The 23098-nt window shown below is 48.2% G+C and overlaps 1 protein-coding gene across 1 annotated transcript in view; it reads right to left on the reverse strand.

The window, feature by feature from the left end:
• Positions 1 to 449: 449 nt before the first annotated feature.
• The window catches only part of LOC144145017 (uncharacterized), a 33573-nt gene continuing 10924 nt past the window's right edge, over positions 450 to 23098 (reverse strand). The window contains exons 5-7 of the mRNA XM_077676549.1: positions 16348 to 16623; positions 2420 to 2611; positions 450 to 887 (exon numbers count right to left, since the gene is read on the reverse strand). Coding sequence (XP_077532675.1) covers positions 531 to 887; positions 2420 to 2611; positions 16348 to 16623 — 825 coding nt within the window. The 3' untranslated portion in view covers positions 450 to 530. The remainder of the gene's footprint in view (positions 888 to 2419; positions 2612 to 16347; positions 16624 to 23098) is intronic.

Genomic DNA, 23098 nt, shown 5'->3' on the forward strand with positions numbered 1-23098 from the left:
CCACTCGTTATTAATTTCTAAACTTGAATAATCTAGTTTTTTTTTAACAGCCACAGAGCTGCTACCCATCGCTATATACGGGTATAAGTGTTTATAGCCGCTAATGAAGTTCCCCACGTTTGGCATGCCGCTGAAATTTCTATTCGTTCTAATTGACATTGCGGCTGACATTCATTGTCTTGACACCATGTATCGAGACACTGCGGCTGATATTTGCCGTTATGCAACCATACACTTAGATGCTTACACAGCTTACTATGTGAACTGTTATAGACCTTACAAACCATAACAGTGCGAATTAAAAAGCCTTATTTATCTCCGCTGTCTGCGAGACGGACATTTTTCTTCTCCCTCGCCCGTCAAAGGCGTCCTCCGGCATTTATGCAGGTAAAGCGTCTTGTCCCGCCTCGTCGCCAGGGGTGATAGCAGAAATAAATGCATAGCGATAAGACACCACTATCTTCCCTGTCCCCGTTCTTCGTTGAACGTTGGAGCGACCTCGGCCGTCTCCCGTTACGGCCAAACAGGGCTCAGTGGAAACGGCAGCGTATGATGGGATTCATGGGCGCCCCTTGAGCGCAGCTGAAGGCGACCCCGAAGTCGGGCGAGTTCATCACGGGCGTGTTGCAGCGCAGGAAGGCGGGCGGGTAGATGGCGTTGCTGTCGAACGCGTACCCATGGAAGGCGCAAAACGCGAAGCAGCTGCTCACGAAGAACAGCTGCTGCGGCGTGTAGCCCAGAGAGCCTGGCTGGGCGCCGGCGGGCTGCGGCTCCGACTGCAGCACTTCCTTGAAGGCCAGGTAGGCCTTCTCGACGCCGGCGTTGTCGGCGAATGTCTCCGAGATTGAGTTGTTGCCCAGAGTCTGGCTGCCCGTGCCGTCGTTCACCTGCCAACGATTATCCGAAGGTATACCAATATCCGGTACAGAATACCGCTTCTGTCTTGCCCCGCCCTAATAAAACAATTCTGAATAGAGAAGCGCTGAATGCGTTGAATTGGGGAGTGTTTAATCTATGTTCACAGCTATTTCAGCTACATGTGTGAACATTTTGTACGGACCGTTTCCCTTCACCTATCCTTGGACGATTTGTTGACTATAGCCGTGATCAATCAATTAAATCATCTCCCACGTAATTTTTTTTTCGGTTGTCTGAAATAAAACATTCACATTCACATTCAAATCAAATCGTTTAATTTTCTTTCTTTTACAAATGGAGGGTACAACCGCAAAAAGACAATATGTAAAGCGGCTCAAGTACTACATGACGTGCATGCCTTGTGCCCGAACAAAACAAAAACGCGCGTTCTAAGATGACCATGTGTTTCAGCTTCCCCGCAATGCACTCATACGATACGGCTGAACGTGCGCTGGGGCAGCGTGCAATGGCCCAGCGCAGATAACATCTTTGAGTTGAGCGCCGTCCGCGTGTCTGGTATTCGCCCAATTTGCCTTTGTTGGCGGCATAGATTGGTCACTCGTGTGCATTGTGATGAAGCCGAACCATTTCAGTGTGAGCATGATGGACGGGACTCACAAACCATACACGGCCGAGCAGGGCCATCCCGTTATTCCTCACTGCCGTCACTCCTCCTGCCCTAAGGAACGGATGAATCACAACCTCATTCCTCAAGAGAACCAGTGCCGTGTCACTCGGGCGCTTCTCCTTGGTGCAGTTAACAGCCTAGCTGTAAAACCATTGTATATGGGGCATTCAATGGAATATGTTTAGTGAAATCAAACCAGCTTCAAGCCCGTAGTGGGACCTCGCCAGTTCCTCAGCGACCAAAACACAACTGGTGTTGCCACTCTTTCTGAACTTCGGATGTTAACCAAGGCAGCAGTCTTCCGCTGTTTACTGGCGAACTGAACTACATATAGTGCAGTCACAAAGGAGAGCTCGCCAAATTCATCGCAATATGGTCCGATGGCCATTCCCGGTCTTAATGCCCCAGACGAAGCATTAAGACCCCGCGATCCCCACCAATATAATCGCAACACTCGAAAACATTACTCGCAGCGCCGAGCTCGAAGGAACATTACGTGGCGTTCAATTGGGCATGAACAACACGATATCAAAATTCGACTCCTCCGAGCCTCAGTCTTAAAACACGTGTTAATGGATGCCCAGCTCGTCGCTCCTACCACATGGTTAGTCACGACGCCCTTTCATGCCGACGCCACGCGCTGCGGACGCACTCCGTCCAGAGAGCGTCACAAATTTCGGCGGGCCGGCCTTGGGCTGAGCATAACTCGTATCGTTTTAGCTAGGCAGGCAAGGTCAGTCCGAGCCCAGCTTTTTAAAGGATACAATAGCAGCGTTTCGATACCGCCCATAGACTGTTTGTACAGCATGAGCCATCCATACGGAAAAAATTCTCAGTGTCCTCATAATTGAGGCTCTCGTATGGTCACGTCACCTGCTTTGTGAGGCAGTTTAGCCGGTCGACGAGCTCCCCGCGCGAGCTGGCGCTGTACAGCGTGAAAGGCTGCACGCGCTCGTCGAGGGACGAGGTGGTCAAATCGAACGCGTGCGTCAGCTCGTGCCCAATGATCCGGCCCAGGCTGCCGAAATCGACGGCCGGCACCGCCGAGTCTACTGCAAACGGCGCCTGCGTGGTCGTGGTCCGAAGAGAAGACAGGCAAGTCAGGGGGAGGATAGCACATCGGCGCCACGTGGGCGTCGCGAAATGTATCTCGGGGGAGGCGAGTTTTAATTAGTACAACCAAAATCCAAGTCACGATTTAGAGACAACGTTGTTGATTGGCTACACTCAACCCATGTTTGCTTGCACCTCTCGCATGAAGGCCAATGGCTGCCGGGCTGAGAATCTACCAATATTGCAACGTCAGCCATGTTTCAAGCGCACCATGGAACGACAATTCGGTTTAAGATTGTAGGCTTGATGACGCCAGTTACACAGTACAGCATCTATTGTTGACCCCCGCCCCCCGCTTTCGTAAGGACGTCATGCTGCAGGTCAGTTGAGAAAATGACAAAAAAAAGAGTATTCGCCCAATAGGCTCAAGTAAACAATAAACAGCGATAGCGACCCCAGAGTCCCAGCCATATATCCCCTTGGACTTACAATGAGTACTTTCTGCCTAGACCTCATTTTGTAGCGAGCCTTTCTTGTTTGTTTTTGCAGCACTTGATGAGAAAGAGAGGGAGAGAAAACGTTTATTGAAACAGCAGGGACGGAGTAGGGGAGAAAAAGAGTTAGGAGCTGTGGGCGGCCATCCTATTCCGGTAGGCCGCGTTCCGAGGCTGCCATCCTCGCCCGAGAGATCAGGGCCTCCTGGTCTTCGAGCTGGCAGCTCTGCAAAGCGCACTCCCACTGCTCAAGGGTAGGGGATCTGTGTGGTGGAGGGTTGGTGGGGCACGTCCAGACGAGATGAGTTGTGGTGTTAGGCTAGGCTCATCGCATTGGGGGCAGTTGAGTGGATAGTTAATAGGCGATATGTGGTGGCGATGGAGGTGATTGTAATAAGAGTTGGTTTGAAGTCGGCGCCAAATGCGGGCGTCAGCGGTAGAAAGGGAAGGGTGGGGAGGGGGATAGGTGCGTCAGGTTGCTCTGTAGTGGTAGAGGATGTCAGTGTAGGTTTGGGAGAGGGGCGTAAGGGAGTTTGTAATACTGGCTGCATTGTTGGCCTCTTCTGGGAATGCCCGGCGAAGGAGAGCTCGGGCGATGGAGTGTGCCACCTCGTTCCCAGGGAAGGAAGTGTGGCTGGGTGTCCACACTATGCGGGCATGAGGGAGGGTGGGGCATTGAGAAAGGATGGCCAGGGTAAGAGCCGAGACTCGTCCTAGTGCAAAACGACGGCAGGCAGCTTGTGAGTCAGACAGTATTATTATGCTGGGACTCATGACTTGATGACATAACTTTTTTAATACTTTTGCAATGAAACGAGCTGTTATATCCTAAACACCTGTCCACTATGATAAGCAAGTTGTGAATAACCGCTTGCACTTTTAGGCCGCGGTACATTTGAGTTAATGAGCAACTAATTAAGAACTGTCAACCTACACTATTATCAAAATATATGCCAGAAAATAACGTCCATGTGGCGTACTTGCACGGGGACAAGCGATCAATTTAACGTTTTTTTCTTCTTTTAAATCGGCAGTGTTGCAGCCTTCAGGATCACGTTTCAGTGCGAGGAAGAGCAGAAGTAGAGCGATGAACATACCCGGAAGTTGTCGTGACGCTCCAGGCTGAATAAGTCGTGATATTGTGAGAGAGAAATGTGTGCTTCCGGTACAGCCCCTTTTGTTACACACGTACATGGAAAAGTTCCCTATGGCGGTTACATTTGAAATCCATACCCCGCGAGTAAAATCATCCCCAAATGCTCAATAGCTCCTATTTTTACACGAAAACCCCAACTTCCGCGGCTGTTGCGCTTTTGTTCGACGACAAAGGACGGCTTATTTATTTAGGAACAAATAATTATAGCTAGAATGAATTCCGTCTCGCGTTTCCTTCCCATTTTTTTTTCGTGGTACAATAGAGCGCTCGTCCGAACGACTGCGAAAGGCACAAGTGAGCCTGTGAGCGGGCTGCCACATATAGGAGGCGAAGATGTTGAAAATAGGTGCGCAGTTGGCCAGAGTGGTGATCTGTAACAGTGACTGCCGAATACTTCGCTAAGCCGATCGCGCGAATTTTGCCGCCGAACAAAGAAGGGACGAATAGCTTTCACTTCACCCCGATAGGCGCTTGAGCACCCACGTAAATCATTCGACTTCAATTTGGACTAAAATAAAGCCTTATAAAATCATCATCATCATCATCATCATCATCAGCCTATCTACGCCCACTGCAGGGCAAAGGCCTCTCCCATTATTCTCCAATTACCTCGGTCCTGTGCCAACTGTGACCAATTTATCCCCGCAAACTTCTTAATCTCATCTGCCCATCTAACTTTCTGCCGCCCCCTGCAACGCTTGCCTTCTCTAGGGATCCAGTCTGTTACCCTCAATGACCAACGGTTATCTTGCCTTCGCATTACATGCCCTGCCCACGTCCATTTAATCTTCTTAATCTCTACTAATATGTCCTTAACACCAGTTTGCTCCCTGACCCACTCCGCTCTCTTCTTGTCCCTTAATGTTACAGCTATCATTTTCCGCTCCATTGCCCGCTGAGTCGTTCTCAATTTAAGTTGAACCCTTTTAGTAAGCCTCCAAGTTTCTGCCCCGTAGGTGAGTACCGGTAAGATGCAGCTGTCATACACTTTCTTCTTCAGCGACAATGGTAGGCTGCTATTCATTATCTGAGAATGTCTGCCATATGCACCCCACCCCATTCTGATCCTTCTAATTATCTCTGCCTCATGGTTGGGATCTGGGGTCACAACTTATAAAATAAAGTGGGCTAAAGACCGACATTGCGGGGACTGGGGAAGGAAAATAGCCGTGGACTAGACAAATAGTGCACGGGGCTTGTGACAAGCGCAACATCGCCACTGCTCCTCGCCATCTCCTCCCGCACACTCGGCCCGCACTGTTGAATCCGTGAGAGGCGCACCTGCAGTATGGTTCCCGGGATGATGATCACGTGGTAGGTGGGCACGTAGAAGGCGTTCGCCGACAGCATCCTGCGCACCAGGTGCTCGCTGCGACGCCTCACCTGCTCGGTGTCGTTGTACATGAGGCGCCGTAATTTCTCGAAGCGCTGTCGCCGCGCCTGGAGTAGCTGCCGCCCAAAGGGCTCCGACGCCGCGCTGAATGACGACAGGTAGTCGTAATGGCGGTCCGTGGCTGCCAAGCTGACGAGGTGCGTCGGGACGCCGTCTGCGACCTCCACGCTCAGGATTCGATGCTGCGGCCCAAGAGGGAGCGCCGTCTTTTTTTGGTCTCGTGAACAGTGATCTGCTTTTACTTTCCAGCACATAGCTGGCTACGCTCTATTGTCGCGAGTAAACGTTACTTCGTGGAAGATCTGTTCTGTTGTATTCGTTGACGAGGCGATATAGTCATGTGGTTGGATACTGTTTCTCAAATGTTTCGACATGTTCGAACTAAGACAGATCATCTTATTACGACACGTTTGAAGTGGCTCCGGTTCTCGTTCCTTTCTGGTTGAACGTGACGATGTTTCGCCGGAAAACTGGTTAGAAAACGCCGCACACGAGGGTTGAGTTCTGAGATGAACCAAATATATTGAAAGGTGAAAAAATGAGGGAATGCTTAGAGCTGAAAATGTGAAGGCTAAAGCATCGCTGGACCTCCTATTCATCTACTGTCGAAATTTCTGGCGAACTTTGCGACCTCACGCGTGCCCACTCCTCCGAAGCTCGTTCCTCTCGCTAGCTAGCCATTTCCAGGAGCATCCTATTCGCCCCTGTCGGTACCCTCATATTTCAAGGCGACTCGCATCGCACGTACGGCAGCGGCCTACCTTCCTTTCCCCGCGCGTTGCATGGCCCTTTTTAGAGCCCTCTCCCAAACCCCCTCCCGCACTGCTGTCTCCCTTTACTGGGGCGGCTCACGCAACCTCAACCTTTGGGGGGGGGCATCTATTTTCCGTACCTCACAACGCGCGTGCTAGAAGCAGCGAATTAGGCACGTTTCCACCTGCGAATAGCGGGCGTCGCACTACGTCGCACAGCGACGAGCAAAGCCCCGTTCACACTCGCAACGGGAGCGACAAAAGCGAGCGATGTGACTGGAGTAGCCGCCACACTCGGTGTTCACATTTGCACGCGACACGAGCGACGGTGACGACCTATTTTTGCTTTTCTTGCTATTGTATCTCGCTTGAAACGTGACTTCACGGGAGTTTCGGTTTAGACATCGCACAGTCATCATCGTCATAATCATCATCATCCTGCCTACGCCCACTGCAGGGCAAAGGCCTCTCCCATAGATCTCCAATTATACCGGTCCTGTGCTAACTGCGACCAATTTATCCCCGCAAACTTGTTGATCTCTTCTGCCCATCTAACTTCCTGCCGCCCCCTGTCCCGCTTGCCCTCTCAAGGGATCCACTTTGAGCGCGTTTACATGGATGCGACAGTAGCGTATCCCATTTGATTTGCCGCATTACCATACCGCGTCGCATCGCATGTAAGCAGGACAATTCGCTTGGGGGACGCGTCGCATCCGATACCCTTAACCAGGGTAGATCGAGAACGCAAATGCGACTTCCCGAATGCATGTAGCAACAGTCGCATCGCATTTCTCCGGTCAGCTCGGACGTTGGGAACATTAGGCTTAGCATCGCAGCGGCTATTTGATCGCCGCTATCTGTACAACTGCGGATGACAGTCCTTAACACTACTTTTCACCACACTATCATCCCCCTTCTCGTATGTCAAGCTTTATTTTCGCGATAGTTGCCGTTTGAGCGATCGGTTACCAAGACATCCGCCGTGGCCTGTTTTGATGATGGTTATGATTATGATTATGATTATGATCAGTGGCTCTCCCTTTCAATCAGGGCGTCGGTTGTCAGCTACCGCCTTGCCTGTTTTATTCCACTTACTTGGCCTACTCCTAACTAACCTAATAGATTTGCTTCTTTCCCCCCATCGTCCCCTCACCCCTGTTTTATACCTGTGACACACGGCAACGCTAGATCTCCTTTAAACTAAACCCCTTTCGCCACGTCAAAAGACATTTGAGGAAAGGAGTGGCGCTCCTGAAACACAGAAACCCCCGATCTCCTTTACGTAGTTGCTGTAACTGACACACCAATAAAGTGGCGCTAGCAGTTCTGTGGAAAAAGCATGCACAATAACAAAAATAAAGTGCGGCTAATGGACCTTATTTATTATTTTAGAGAGGAACTGTGCGTTTTATTGTTGTTTAGAAAAATAAATGGGTAATTTCACATATTTGCATTAAACAGCAACAATGGAGTGCTTTTTTTTAACATATAGGTTTCGTGCCTAATCTGGCAACAGTGGGCAGATGTTTAGAAAAATACATTACGATTGGGCTTGTTTGGTGCAATTTATTTCATTGCAGTTTTAACAATTTATGAAAGTATTATGAAATCGCATTTGGTCTCACTAAGTTCTGGGAAGCTTATGATTTGCAAGCGCCTGCTTATGAGGCTGCGCCGCTAGCTGCTCCTTTTCGTGCGGGAAAGGAGATAGGCGAACACCTCTTACGGGAAATGCCCGTTTCGGTGAAGGAGATTCTCCTTTGTCGTGCGTCACCGAGGCGAACGCCGTTTCGGTGGCAGTCCTTCTCTGCAAAGGCCTTTTAGGCGCCCGTGTGTCAGGGGTATTAAACTCTCATCGCTTCCACCCCACTTGTTTCTCTAAATTCTTCTAAATTCTTATCCGCATGATTGCTCCGCCTGCGTACCCATCGCTTCCCTACTTTCCCTCCACCACCATTCCAGTCGCCTCTTCGTCACCTCTATGGCCTTGAAGTTGAGGTTCCCCCGCGCCCCAAATCCCAAAGCCTCCGCCAACGTCGTTTCCACCTCACCCCGCGGTGGTCATATGTGCAGCCCCTGACAATATGGCCCACAGTTTCCCAATCACTGCCGCAGAATGCACATGTTTCATCCTGATGCCTGTAGGTACCCGTGTATGCCCGGGTTTTTAGGCACCCCGTCCGTGCTTCGAAGAGCAATGAATGCACTGCCTCTGGTATTGCCATAGAAACCTTCCTTCCTAATCTCTAGTTTCTTGGTCCTATAAGTCTCCAGGGTTTTTTTCGCTTCCATTCTCTGTGCCCACGTCGTAGTCTCTCCTGTATTTACCTGCTTTTTAACTGTTGTGTATACCCCACCTTCCCATACCGACTTTCCGTACCGCTTGGTCAGCTGCCTGGTCCTCCGTCTCCACCGCGTATCCATGCTCCTCATATACAGCTACTTAAACACCATCGCGGCCCATTTTCGTCCTCCATGTCACGAAGTCGCTCTTCAAACTATCTTGCTCTGCGCCTCCCTCACCTCGAAACACGACCAGCCCATATCCCCCTGTACCGCTTCGTTTGTAGTTTTGCTGTGGGACCCTAGGGCCAATCTGCCTACCGCCCTCTGATTTATCTCCAGGCCCGCTTGGGTCTCTGGTTTCATGCACAGAACCGAATTTCCGAAAGTTAATCCCGGAACCATGACTCCTTTCCAGACTCCCCTTACCACCTTCTATTTGCTGTATCCCCAGAGGGCTCTATGCTTCATTATAGCCATACTTCCAAATATTTATACTCTTTCACCCGTGGTATTTCTACCTGTTGCACTGATACTGTTTTGTGCTCCGCGCACTTGTTAAAGACCGTGATCCCCGATTTTTCTCTGATAAAGGATAGCCCTAGGTGCGTCGCGTCTTCACCACATATAGCCATCAAGCCCTGCATTATAGTGAAATAGAATAGTTCACTATACCTGCATACTTATGCCGTTGTCCGCCATCAACAGTATGTCGTCTGCATACATTCTTCCGCGCAGGTAGCGCCATCCATCCGCCGCTCGCCGCACCGCGCGCCACAGTGCCGGGTCGGGCCGTCAAGCATCCGCGGCCGCTCACCATAGGCTAAACATCGCGGCAGATGTCTGACCGCCGCTTTTAAGGTCGCGCAGATAACAATCCCTAGCACCACTTTTCACCACACTAGCATCTACTTTTTCCCGATCAAACTGATTTGGAAGAGTGGCGACAAGCTGTTGCTACCGTAGTCTGTGCCGGTTCGAGCCGCTTTGTGGGCCGTGCGGGCAGCACACGCCGACCGTTTCTGAGGGCAGTAAACGCTTCACAATTTCCTGCTGTACCCATGTCTTGCGAACGACGTGCCGAATGCACTTTTCAGCTCGGCGATCGTCGTAGTTGATCGGGTGGACCGGGGAACGAGCCGCAGGTTTCGCTTCAGACGCGATAGACGCCAAAACGAACACAAGCAACTTGCCGGCTACCGGAAACTAAAAACGCCGGAAATGCGACCCCATAACTCTCAGATATGACACAGGGCGGCGCTAGTCTCCAATGTGCATGCATTGGAGACTAGGCTTTCCGAAGACCTAGGATTTAAGGGTAGCCCCGAGGAAGTTAACTGCAAGGTTGTCGAGGCGACGAAAAGAAGATTAGGACGCTGCTGGACGAAAAGCATAGAGGGGAATATTGCCTAGGACAGTTACCACCTGTAACAGGAAAAAAAAAAGTATTTTGTGCCTAATAAGTTTTTTGTGCCTGCCCTAAGCAGCGCTAGTATTAAACCAAGAGTGTAAAACATGGGTATATTAGTCATTTTTGGTAAGACGACATGTCATCACCCCGTTACAAAGGGGAAACCAATGGTAATCCTCAACCATCATCATAATCATCATCATCATCATCATCCATGTAAACGCAAACGCCTCGCATTTGCCCGATTTGACTAACCAATGCTATACGCTACTGTCGCATTCATGTAAACGCGCTTTTTGTAACCCTTAATCTCGCCTTCGCATTACATGCCCTGCCCACGTCCATTTCTTCCTCTTAATCTCTACTAATATGTCCTTAACACGTGTTTGTTCCCTGACCCACTCCGCTTTCTTCTTGCCCCTTAATGTTACACCTATCATTTTACGCTCCATTGCCCGCTGAGTCGTTCTCAATTTAAGTTGAACCCTCTTAGTCAGCCTCCAAGTTTCTGCCCCGTAGGTGAGTACCGGTAAGATGCAGCTGTCATACACTTTCTTCTTCAGCGACAATGGTAGGCTGCTATTCATTATCTGAGAATGCCTGCCATATGCACCCCACCCCATTCTGATCCTTCTAATTATATCTGCCTCATGGCTGGGATCTGGGGTCACAACTTGGCCTATGTAGATATATTCGCTTACCACTTTCACTGCCTCACCCCCTATCTCAAACCGCTGTGCTGTCCCGAGCTTATTGAGCATTAGTTTTCTACCTATCTCAAACGCCTGTGCTCTCCCGGTGCTATTGAGCATTCTTTCGTTTTCTTCCTATTAATTTTCAGGCCCACGGTTCTACTCTGCTTGTCCAGTACGGTAATCATGCTTTGCAATTCGTCCCCCGAGTTACTTAGCAAGGCATCGCGACATCGGACAGTATCCAGGCGCTATGGCAGGATACGACGGTGCCTCCTTCTTTCGCGTCGACAGTGACGGTGCGACGACGGCGACAAAAATTGGTCGAGACCAGTCGCTCGAGGCCATCGCGCGACGATAGCGATGCCGAGCGACAAGAGCGACAGCAATCGCGTCGCTTCTGTGGCTTTTGGTCGCTCCAGTCGCACGTGTGAAAAGGCCTCAAGCCGTCGCTTTTCGTCGCTTCCCGACGTCCCCGCCGATCGCTCCGAGTCCGATGCCCCTCGTTGCGCAACGGAACCGCAAACCAGTTTGAAAATTATGGCCGCAGAGTAGGCTTATGTAGCCGAAAACCAAACGTTTGTTCACTTCCTGCACTGCAAACGGTGAAGAGCCGTCCTGCCGGCAAGCGACTTGCCGTGCACTTCGGTTCTTTCGTCAGCGGGTTGGAGTACACATGTGCGAGTCAGCGAACAGCGTGGGACTCATCAGTGCGCAGAAACGTGCTACGTTGTCAAAGAAAATAATCTACGTACATAGCTAGACGAATGGCGGGAAGGTCGACTGAATTGCAGCCTTTTCGCACCTCTATCGACACCGGCCGTGTAGTTCAAAGGCACCAGAGCTTTCGCGTCTGTTAAAAGACGCCCCCTTTGCGCCTCGCTACATGACTGTTGCGGCGTAGAAAAAAAGCGTGTGTATTGTAGCATGAGCTACACTGGCCGAGGTTGAGCAGTTTCGCGTGGCTTCTGGAGAGCCATGCTGCGCAAGCGCAGCACGTGGCGGCCCGGTCCACTTGATGATCATGCGAGGGGTGGCCGGGTGTGGAACCGATGGCTTGTGCGTCGCAGCAACACCGGCGTGCGCCTGTGGAACCACACCCCACGCGTCCAGGGTCTTCGCCGACCTCCGTCCCGCACGTGGCGGCCCGGTCCACTTGATGATCATGTGAGGGGTGGCCGGGTGTGGAACCGATGGTTCATGCGTCGCCGCAAGGTAGCGGGGCGTTTGCCAATGTGGTATAGCTATGGAGAAGGACAGCGGAGCGGCGCACAGCTGGCGCGCCTGAGCCGCCGCCGCTGCGACTGGACTGGACTGGACTGGATTGGATTGGATTGGAAATCGTTTTAGCAGCAGTAAGCGTGATAATCAGCGCATCCTACACAACCAGGAAACCTCAGCGCATCCTACACAACCAGGCAAATAAAGCACAAACTCGGCCGCGGTTTCTTCTGCTTTTTTTTCTTTATTTCATTCTGGCTAACTCAGAGGCAGCCTGCTTGAGAGCATTGCTTTACGAGGCGGGCGGGAGCGCCGTCACATGGTATTTTTCATATTTCGCGGGGTTTCATCGGTCAAAATAAATGAGTACGCAATTAGTTCGTCGCTTAAATTACCGCCGTTAGGTGCCTCTCGTGGGTACCTAGAAGTGATTCATATCAACTTTAATGATTAGGACAGTACTTCTCGAGTTAGGTAATTAATTACAATTAATTAATCAAGTTTCTTAAACGAAAGAATTACTGTCCGCTACTCCACTGTACTGGAAACATTATGCATTAGGTTTTCTTCGAGTAACGCCACTGCTCTTTTTTAAAATCTTGGTGCATGATAGCTGAGACACCCTGTGTACGAAAAGCTATACAGCGAGTTCCTCTAAAGACGGCTTCACTATTATACCCAAGTGCATTGCTAGGGCATCATGTCACCCGCTTTTTTTTTATTCTTCCTTATCGATTGTCGAGGTGCCAACAATATAACGATTACATGCGTTAAATTGACCAACTTGCATTTGTCTTGAAGGCATCAGGCGTCACGCTAACGCCTGTTCTCAGGTATACGTGTGAAGCGCATTGAATTACGCCCTCTTATTTTTTTAACACTTACTTATCGTTTCTTAATATGCAGATCATCCATATTTTCGCTATTATACGATCACATGTGTAAACTCGACAATCCTTTACTTATTTTGTTGATGTAAGGCGCTGCTGAAAGCATCCCTTTTCGGGGGTACTCTTCAAGGCATGCTTATGCATTATAAGCTTCCTACGATCATCATAAAGCGACCGTGAAAGCAAATCAGGGAGCGTGTGTTTGAAAACGCTTCATCGGTGTCACCAGAGCAATACTGAAAGCTGGGGACAGTACGAGGAGAAACAGCCACTCTCAAACATGTGGCGCCGTTGATACGGCAACCAGTTCTGTTAAAACGTATCCACCTACCGGGAACTGACAAGCGTAATTCATGGACAATCTAAACTGAGTAGTTTGGATTGGATGTATGATGATTATTTAATCCGAAATATTACAATTTAATGGGCAACCCTACATCAGCGCGCATGCCTTCGGTTAATTTTATACTACGTAACGCTACTAACATGTAGAATGCGGAGGATTGTCTGATGCTGCCTTCAATATTTTGCCGTTTTCCCGTGCAATTAATAAAAAAAAACGTTGTTTTCCAACAAGCCAACAAGCCAGAATGAATTGATATGCCGCTGCTGTGGCTTCTTTTAAAGCGAATCTTCAGTGTTCTCACTGATGGCGTATGCAACAAAAACGCCCTGCAGGAAAGCCAACTTTCTCTGACGATGATGACGAATGATCGTGGGCTAAGGGAAAGAAGAAAAAAACGCTCCAGCGGCCTGAATCGAACCTGGGTCCCTCGCGTTATGAAGCCGCCGTCTATCCGACGGCTCCGTTTCGCCACACTCGACGACAACCAAAGAATCCGCCACGAGAAAGCTTCGCGTTCAACCATCCTCGTCGTCAGACGGATGGGTGCATGACTTCTTTCATTGCAGACTTCATTGTGCGAGTATCCACTGCAAAACAAATGCCTCTCTCGTATACCACAACAGCTCCCCTACTCTGTGCCTGTTGTATTGCGCGCCTTTACGTCACGTGACGAAATTTCGCACTTACTTCTTCCGTGATCCCTCTCTCAACGGCTCAAAATAAAGCTCCGCTGGCCAACCATGGGTCCCTTACATGGGGAACGTTATGGAATGAAGCACGATGCACGAACACAAGTGTCATCCGAATCCACTATTTGCGCCCCTGTGTTCTTTCATCCCTCCGCCAAGTTTTGCGCATTACCCTTGTTCTGATTGTGGGGTTTCACGCGCCCAAACTACACCTGGGCTATGAAACGTGCCGTAGTGGAGGGCTCCAGTTTAATTTTGACTACTTGCAGCGGATCTTCAACATGCGCCGAAATCTCGGCACACGGCCGTTTTCGTTTTTCACCTCCACCAGAAAAGCAGCTACGGGATTGAACCCGCGTCCTTAGGCTCAGCAACAAGTCACTCAGCCGCCGCTTACCCTTGTTCTAATCCCGTCCCCGGGCAGCCATTCTTTACTATAGGGTTATCCACACATGCGTGCCCTAACTCCATTTTTTTTTTCTTTTAATTTGGTCTAGGCTGCTTTCTACGCGTGCGCGCTCTCTAATTCATATGCTCTCTTCCTGCTCCCATTGCTTTGCACAATGTTTTTGTTCTTTTTTTTTTCCTTCATGAACATCACAAAATTAAAAATATATATTTCTCAAATTTTAGAAAATTGTGGGGGTTTTACGCGCCGCAGTGGAAGGCTCCGCATTAATTTTGACCTCCTGGGAATCTTTAACGGCTGCTTAAATCTCGACACATGTACCGGCGTTTTCGTTTTCCGCCTCCATTCCGGTTTTCGCCTCCGCCGTACCGGATGAAGACACGCTTTGAACGGCCCGTGCCGCCGCTGTTGGGTCAAAGTGCTCAACGCATAAATGTTCTCCTACCCACAACCTACCCAGGAACGCGAAATAGATAAGATGATTGAAACCTCGTAAACCGCGTTGCAGCGCGATATAAAGGGAGATCTTGCTACAGTGACTTGCTGCGGCGGCGAGCGAGTTACCCAAAATGGCGGCGCCAACGTACGTGTCTCCACCCTGTACGGCGGACGCGTGTGAATGGAGGCACCTGGTGTCACTAGAGGAACCCTAGGTTCCCCTGCCACGTACCTGCCTCTCCCGCCCCCCTTCCACGCAGTTACCCTTCCAATGAAGGTTTGCGGAGTTAACTTTGCCGCGTTAGCACTGCTGCGCCATTTGTTGGGGTTACTGGGACTTGGCACTCGAGCCACGAGCGCGGCGCTCGGGCGTCAGCCTTGTTTGCATTTCGTGGTTTAAACAATGATTTCAACGCGTCTTTTTTATTTGCTCTCGCAAACATGGAGCACATCTACTTTTAATTAAAAGAGCATGCATACACCACTTATGCACTGACATTCTTCCGCATGCAAGCCTAATATTATCTTTTTGAAACGATAATGACAAAAATATTGGGCAGATTTCTAGATGTAATAGACTGAAAATTTCTGCCTGTTTTGCCTTGCCCAAGAATTCGCTTTAACTTTTGCCCAGGCGGCTGAATCGAGGCACAACCCGTAGGCAGGGAGACAGACCAGACTTTTCGCGTTTGAGTAGCCCAAGAAGCCGCGGCCAGGATCGAACACCCGTCCTCTAATTCAGCAGCTGCCTTAGCCACTGAGTCACCTCGGGCGGGTCGCATTACAAAATGGCGGATTTCGTGGTGAGAGGAGCAACCACGCCGCATAATGCGTAGTTTGTGACAAAAAAAAATATTGGTAGTCATTATTCGATGATAGGTCGAGATAATGGCCTCGTTCATTACTACTCCCCCACCCCGAGCTCCAAAATTGCGGCAGGGGCGAGATTTTACAGCGTAGCTGTATTAGGCTAGGTTTCCAAACACTTTTATAGGCAAAGTTCTACCACGCTACGTCTGTCAAGGTCATTCATCGCTTCGCAAGTGACCTTCGGCCGTCGGCGGGCCAGCTGCGCCTTTCTTGTCGCTTCGCTTGCTGGGAACCTGGCTGTTGTGGCAACCGGAGAATAGGCGAGGGTACTGCGGCTGCTTCGCATGCGCTTGACCACTCTGTGCGTGCGGTTCAGCGCAAGCAAACCATGTGACTAGGCGAGGGTTTAACGGCTGCTTCGACGGCGCTTGATTCCTCAGTCCCGCCATCGGTGGCGCCGCCCCGGCTGGCCTGTCTGTGTGCGCCCTTCAGCGCAAGCGAAAGGTTGAATCCAATCATCGAGTAGACATAGCCAGACGGCAGGCTGCCAAATCTCAAGCAAGGCAAACGTTTAAGAAACACTATTTGCATAGACATTGCTTCCCCTCGTGATAACTAGGTGTAGAAGTGTTAAACCTGAGCCATTGTTTGTCCCTCATGTTGATTCCTCAGTGTCCTTGACGTTTGTACGGCAAGCAGACATGGCCTCGTGTCAGCCACGCAGGCGCAGTTGCAGCTCCCGTATATACGGCGGTCGCACGCACCACGTTCGCCGCAGAGGTGTTCTGGTCCATCCAAGAGAGGCCCTTGAAGGAGCGCGCGCTGGCGTTGCGGATGTGCTCGGTCAGCGCTTTCGAGCGCTTAACGGCGTCAGCTCGACCGATGGCAGCCAGGAGCACGTGCACCATGGCGTAGGGCGCCAGCGACAGCATGGTGAACACACACACGCTGGCGCTCCGCACGGCGTCGTCAAGGTACGCCACCCGGTACGAGCAGGAGGCCAGCGTGGCGGAGAACGCGTGCGCCTCGCCCATGAATGCCTACAAGGATGGAGTCAACGCAGGTTGTTTTACCCATCGTCCAGCTGAAGGAATGCGTCAATCATGGGCCGAAACCATGACTCAAAAAAGGGATTGTGGGAGAGGTTGAAGGAAACGTAATCTGGAGTCCTTTCAAAGGGACAGAAGGGCTGAGGTTAGTTCATCGAAGCCTTATTTATGGCTACATGTTCAGTGTAAATAATATGATCCATTACTCGAATACTTACCGGGAGTCAAGAGCCTTAGTTTATTTGTAACTAGCGCACGCGGCGATGCCCAGGTGTGTCAATATAACGACGGGTATACTGAGTAATCCTTAAAAACGCGGACTTTTACCCTAAATTAAAATGCGAGCCGTCAGATATTGTTCAGGACAAACGCTGAAATTGTCTATAAGAAAAAACCAGCTGGATATCTGAACGAGCCTAGGGGATAACGAAAGATTTCCGAAGGGACCATCTTGGTTTGTTACAGTAAAAATGTGCACCGATACTCTGCAACTACGCAATCATGTCCGGCGTCAGCAGAGTAGACAGCATACGCTTTGCGGCAAAGCCAACTTTCTCGCGAATACTCAATCTAGTGTAGATATCTTTGAGAAAAAAAAAAAACATACTGCAATTGGCCGCTATAACAGCCCTACCATTACTCCGACTTTAAGTGATAATTGGCCGCTGAGACAACTTCATCAGTACGCCGAGTTTGATTTATTCGTCATAATTATTTAGTTCACCCTGGAGTTGCAAACAATTCAGAATACCCCTCTGCAGTCGGTAGATGGGCTCCTACAGGAGACGAGTGCTTAAAGAAAGCGGTTGTAACTCGTGTTTCATTGGAACAATGTCGAAACGAATTGTACGAAGTTGGACTGCTCAAACGACTAAACATCCGTGGAAACTTTCCTCTATTTAGGTATCCCAGTCACAGTTTTAGTCACAGTTTTAATACAAATAACGTTATGCCGCCGTTCCTAAGCAATTCCAGCAGTATCACAAGCCGCCGTGAAGCGGTCAGCCCCATGGTTGTCTGGTGGAATAAAATTGCAGCCCTGCAAGTTTTATTAATCTAACAAAAAGATCGCAAAAAGAACGAATGAATTTCTTTCGTGCACTGTATTACATGGCTGCGCCCCGGTCAATCGTGTTTTGTGTCCGGCACTCGTTTGGCTTCGCTGTCCGGCCACGCCCACATTGTGGCTTGGCGGCATTTTTTTTTTCACTTTCTAAGGGGTGTAATAAAAAGATGGAACTTTGTCGACCAACTACGTAATAATAGTAATGTACCCTAACTATATCTTAAAGGAGTACTGACACGAAATTTTTATGTTACGTTTTTTTCGCTGCTATGCGTGCCTACCAGCCCACTAATCATAGAATGACAGATTAGACGGTCGAGCGCAGCGTAAACATTCATTTACGGCGTCGTTTATTCGTGCCAGTTTTGGTTTCGACTGAAAAACGCCTAGCGGCCGCCATGACAGCATGTATAACATGACGTCACCATTCTTGCCGTATCGCTGCCTCTCTGGAAGCGCGCGCGAGCGAGCGCACGCGCGCGCCCAGACCGGCCGAGGTTTTCGCCGTCCCCACAGGCCCGGGCAGCATGACGTCAGTCCCAAAACCATGACGTGTACACACGCCCGAGCAGCGCGCGCCAACCACAGCCAGCGCGTCGGCTTCGTCACGGGAGCCCCGACGTCGGCAGTTTGGGGCACGTAGCAGATGATGTCACGTCGGCCCGCTCTGGGCTTTCTCGTGCGGGCGAAGATTAAAATGGATTTTAAATATGTTTCTCTGAACGGTTGCTGTTGAAACTTGCTGGGAGATATCTCCTGATAAAAAGGAAGCGTTTTACATAGTTATCTCAGCTTTGAAATTTCGTGTCAGTACTCCTTTAACTATGGGTCCAACAGGTTGGGTTGGGCGTTGATGTGGCTTCTTACCCGTGTGCGCTTCGTTGGCTGTAGGAAAAAGCTTATGTCAAGGCTCCGACACATCTTAATCAGAAGAAAAATTGCGTTCCAATCCACCCTGTGGAGGTGGTTGGGAAGCGAAGCTTTATACACCATGCACCTACCACGGGTGACTGCGGACCGCTTGGGTTAATTACACGTTACACTGTACCAGCAATGCGTTCTTTATTATTTCACTTCAAAACGACGTTCAGAACGGCCTTATCATCGGTGTGACACACACTCAGACTTGGCGTTTTACCCGTAGTTGTATTACTCGTGAACGTTAAGTCAATACACGTTCATTTCATTTATTTTCTCCTGGGCTCCTGGGCCCAGTCAAGCTGCGAGCCTCAGCTAGAGTTGGCCCAGGAGTCGTTGTACGTAACAACAATGTTCAACAAAACAACAAACAACAAAACCGCAAAAAGTAGCTTTTTTAGGCTATGAAAAAACAAACGTAATGCAAGTTGTACAAATGATATAAATAATACAAGTGGTACAAATGATACAATTATCGTATAGAAATTGTGAAAGTTTCGCAGACAAAAATAGAAATTGCAGAAAAAAGTCGCGCGTACAATTTCATAGGACATGCAGTATACGTAGAATACATTGCAAATGAAACTGTACCGGAATCGTAACACAATTTCAGTCACTTTCATATACACGATAACAAAAGATACCACTCAAAACACGAGAAATTTTACGTGTACACATTCTAAGAATTTGTATCTTGCATACGTTGTCACCATCTGCATTCATTTCTGTAAATTAATTATTTACGCTCACGTTGATAAAATACTCCCGTAATTTTTTTAGAAGTAATGGCTGTATCTTTGAACTTATTAAGTGTCACGGGTAAATTGTGTTTTAGCGACTGTAACTTATATTGCGTTCGAAAGTAGGGGATAAACCATAATTCGCTATTTCTGGTCATAACTGAAGTGTCGCGGGGCGTAAGAGAGGCTAAAGTGTGTAAGAAAGTTCGACGCACACTTCTGCAAAATACATTGATTGCAATATGCGAAATTCATAGTTGTGTTTAAATCTAATAATATTATATTGTAAAAATAAATTTCCAGTGGGGAACAACCTGTCAACATTTGCTATGTGTTGTGAGATTCTTTTTTGCAAAAGCTATATTTTATTAATGTTTCCCTTTGTTGTCGTTCCCCAAACTAAGCTGCAATAGTTAATTTGCGAGGCGAACAAAGCATAATATATTTGGAGTTTAAAATTCACTGGCATGACCATCCGACAGCGAGATACAGCTCCTGCTATCGAAGAGAGTTTATGGGCAACATATCTCATGCGACTCCTAACTCAGGTGACACGAAAACCATACAGCAAGAATTTTGTTTTCATTAACCACTTCAATATTGTTGTTATTCAGAATTACGCTATTTCTTAGGTTGAATGCCTTATTTCTAGCTCAAAAAATACGGCTTTTGTTTTATTAACATTAATTCTCAGGCAGTTTGCCTCTGCCCACATCGCCAACCTATCAAGGAGAGAGATACACCTTACTATTAGATTATTGACATCTTTGCCTGAAACAAGAACAGCACTGTCGTCAGCATATATAAATAATTTCACACCTTCGTCAATAAAAACAATGTCATTAATATATAAATTGAATAGAAGGGGCCCCAAAACACTTCCCTGGGGGACGCCGCGAGGAATCGGTAGTGGAGAAGATAACGTGTTGCTGAGGCATACAAGCTGACTCCTGTTACTCAAGTACGAGTCAATTAGGCAAAATAATGTTGCACGAATTCCAAATGATGAGAGTTTTTTGTGAAGGATCTGATGATTGAACGAGTCAAACGCCTTACTGAAGTCCACGAAAAGGCCAAACGTAAAGTCGCCATTTTCGATGTTGTGAACTATAGTTTATTTCATTGCAAGTAATGCTGTCTCAGTAAATCGCGCCTTTCTGAAACCGAACTGGGCATCAGTTTTTCCAAGAAATTTGATAAGCGCGTACATATAATTTTTTCTGACCCCTTAGAAAACAGCGGTAGTATTGATATTGGTCTATAAATAGTAGCTAGGTTTTTATCCCCTCCTTTGTAAAATACAGATACCTTAGCCCGTTTCATTGTAGACAGAAATATCCTAAAAAACTCTACGGAAAAAATTCTAAAGCTAGATCATATTTATGTGCCTTAGTAGTGGTGTAATATATTGAATGACAAACTTTAGTGGTTTTACTTGCAAATTACCCGCGTCTAGGGATTTACTGTTGCTTAGGTTCATGATGGTATGATGGTAGTCTGAACTTCAGCTTCATCCGTAGGGGGAAGGAAAATGCTATCCATTATGCCATAATTAAATACGCTTGAAATCGGCGAGACAACATTATGGGGTATGACAACGTTTACAAAATAATTGTTCAAGTAGTCAGCAAGGGCTCTACCACTTAGCTTTGTGTTGTTCACAGTAATTACATCAGGGGACATGGAATTTTTATTTTTTCCCAGTACGTTATTTATTGCTTTCTACATGGCGTCAGGCCGTTTTTTGCATATGTCGGAGAACAGTCGCTGATAGTATAGATTTTTTGCCTTCCTCAGTGCGGCATTAAATTTATTTCTTAAAGTTTTAAATTCTTTTAATTTTTGTTCTGATCGAGTTTTCAAGAAATTAAAGTAAGAACGATTCTTATTTGTTACCAACTTAAGGTGTTCCGGCGTGACCCACGGCTTTTTTATCTTTTTAGATCGACAGCTTGTCTTTATAGGAAAATAACTAGAGTAAATACGCGTGAAAACTTCCATAAATTTACAGTAAGCTGTATCGACATTATTGCTAGCAAGCACTTCACTCCAGTCATACGTTCGGACGTCCTCCTTAAATGTTTCCAATGCTTTGTCAGAGATATATTGAAACGTGAAAGGCTTGCACTGGACATTCATACGATTGACTTTGCTTTCACATATCATAAAAACCGGGCAGTGATCCCTATTATCATATGCAATAGTACCTGCGCTGTAGACATGAGTTTCTACTGCGGTACCCGCCGCGGTGGCTCAGTGGCTAAGGCGTTGCGCTGCTGGGCACGAGGTCGCGGGTTCGATACCCGGCCGTGGCGGCAGCTTTTCTGATGGAGGCGAAAATCAAAAACGCCCGTGTGTACGAGATTTCGGCGCACGTTAAAGATCCCCAGGTGGTCAAAATTAATCCGGAGCCCTTCACTACGGCGCGCCTCATCGCCTGCGTTGCGTCAGCGCGTTAAACCATACAATCAGTTTCTACAGCGGTAATTAGTAGATCAAGTGCGGATGACGTTGTGACTGTAACTCGGGTAGTTGTTGTAATTAAATAATTAAAGCCAGGTGATTGGAGCCGGATATTAAGTTTGTGTGCCATGTCGTTCTCTAGTACGTTCATGTTGAAATCACCACCGCATGTTAATTGCAAGGTATTGATATTGGCATAGTCAAATATATCTTCTAGGCAATCTAGAAATTTTTCTATGCTTTTTATTGCCGATACAAAACCGAGAGTATTTGATTGTCGTTTCATAAGGTTAGTATTTCATAGTCATCAGTGGTCATACTATAGTTACAAATCCGCTCACATTTTTTATCGTTCCTAGCATATATTGCAACCCCTCCACCACGTTTATTTAATGGATTCATAACAAAAAGACTATAACCGCCAATGTAGACTAAGGTATAGCCTTCGTGATACTATGTTTCAGACACGAATATAAAACTAAACTTGAAAGAAAATTCGCTCAAGAAACAGGAAATTAAATCACCTTTTCTGGCCGCAGAGCGTGCAATAAAATGAAGTAAAGAAAGATTCGATTTATTAGGAAGGCCAACGTTATTTGGCGATACGAACTCCGCATAAATCATATTCGAGAACCGAGAACGCAAAGCTTAGCGCTGTAGTTTTTTTTAACAAATTTTCGCAAGGTCGCCATCGTGTTCAATCAGAATGCTGGGCTCGTCATCTGACCGTCTGGCAGACATTTTTCCGTTAAAACGCCACACGGACTTCCAGTGACATTCGCGCTTCCTGCTGATTGCTTTTCCCAGAAGCTGCTTGAGTGCAGGGCAAAGATGCTCATTGATATAGATCGGCGCCGGGTCGTCAAGTCCGATATCAGTGTAGCACAGTCGTGCTTCCTTTCCCTTTTTCAGCGTGGCATCTCGCTTCGCGCGGGATTTGGACTGGACAACAATGTTGCTTTTTTGTGCATCTCGCGTCGGTACACAGTGGCAAGACTCGATATCAGCATCGGATACAGTTTCTTGAATGGCCGAGCCAACCTTACCAATGACGTCAACAACGTTCTCATCAGGCTGCTGAAGAACACCGGGAATTTCGAGCTTCAGGTTACGTGAATACTGTTCTGAGCGCGTCAGTCTGACTTCAAGCTCAACGTTCCACTTTTGTATAGTCCCTGGCACTTCACCTCAAGTGCCACATTGTCGCTTGCAAGCTTTTTGTTCGCCGGCCGCTTCTTTGGGCGCTTCTTTGAGTTCCTTTATGTCTGCGTGAGCGAAC

The sequence above is a fragment of the Haemaphysalis longicornis genome, unplaced genomic scaffold (assembly GCF_048455015.1).
Source record: "Haemaphysalis longicornis isolate Haplotype H1 unplaced genomic scaffold, Haemaphysalis longicornis Haplotype H1 scaffold_1, whole genome shotgun sequence".
Taxonomy (NCBI): domain Eukaryota; kingdom Metazoa; phylum Arthropoda; class Arachnida; order Ixodida; family Ixodidae; genus Haemaphysalis; species Haemaphysalis longicornis.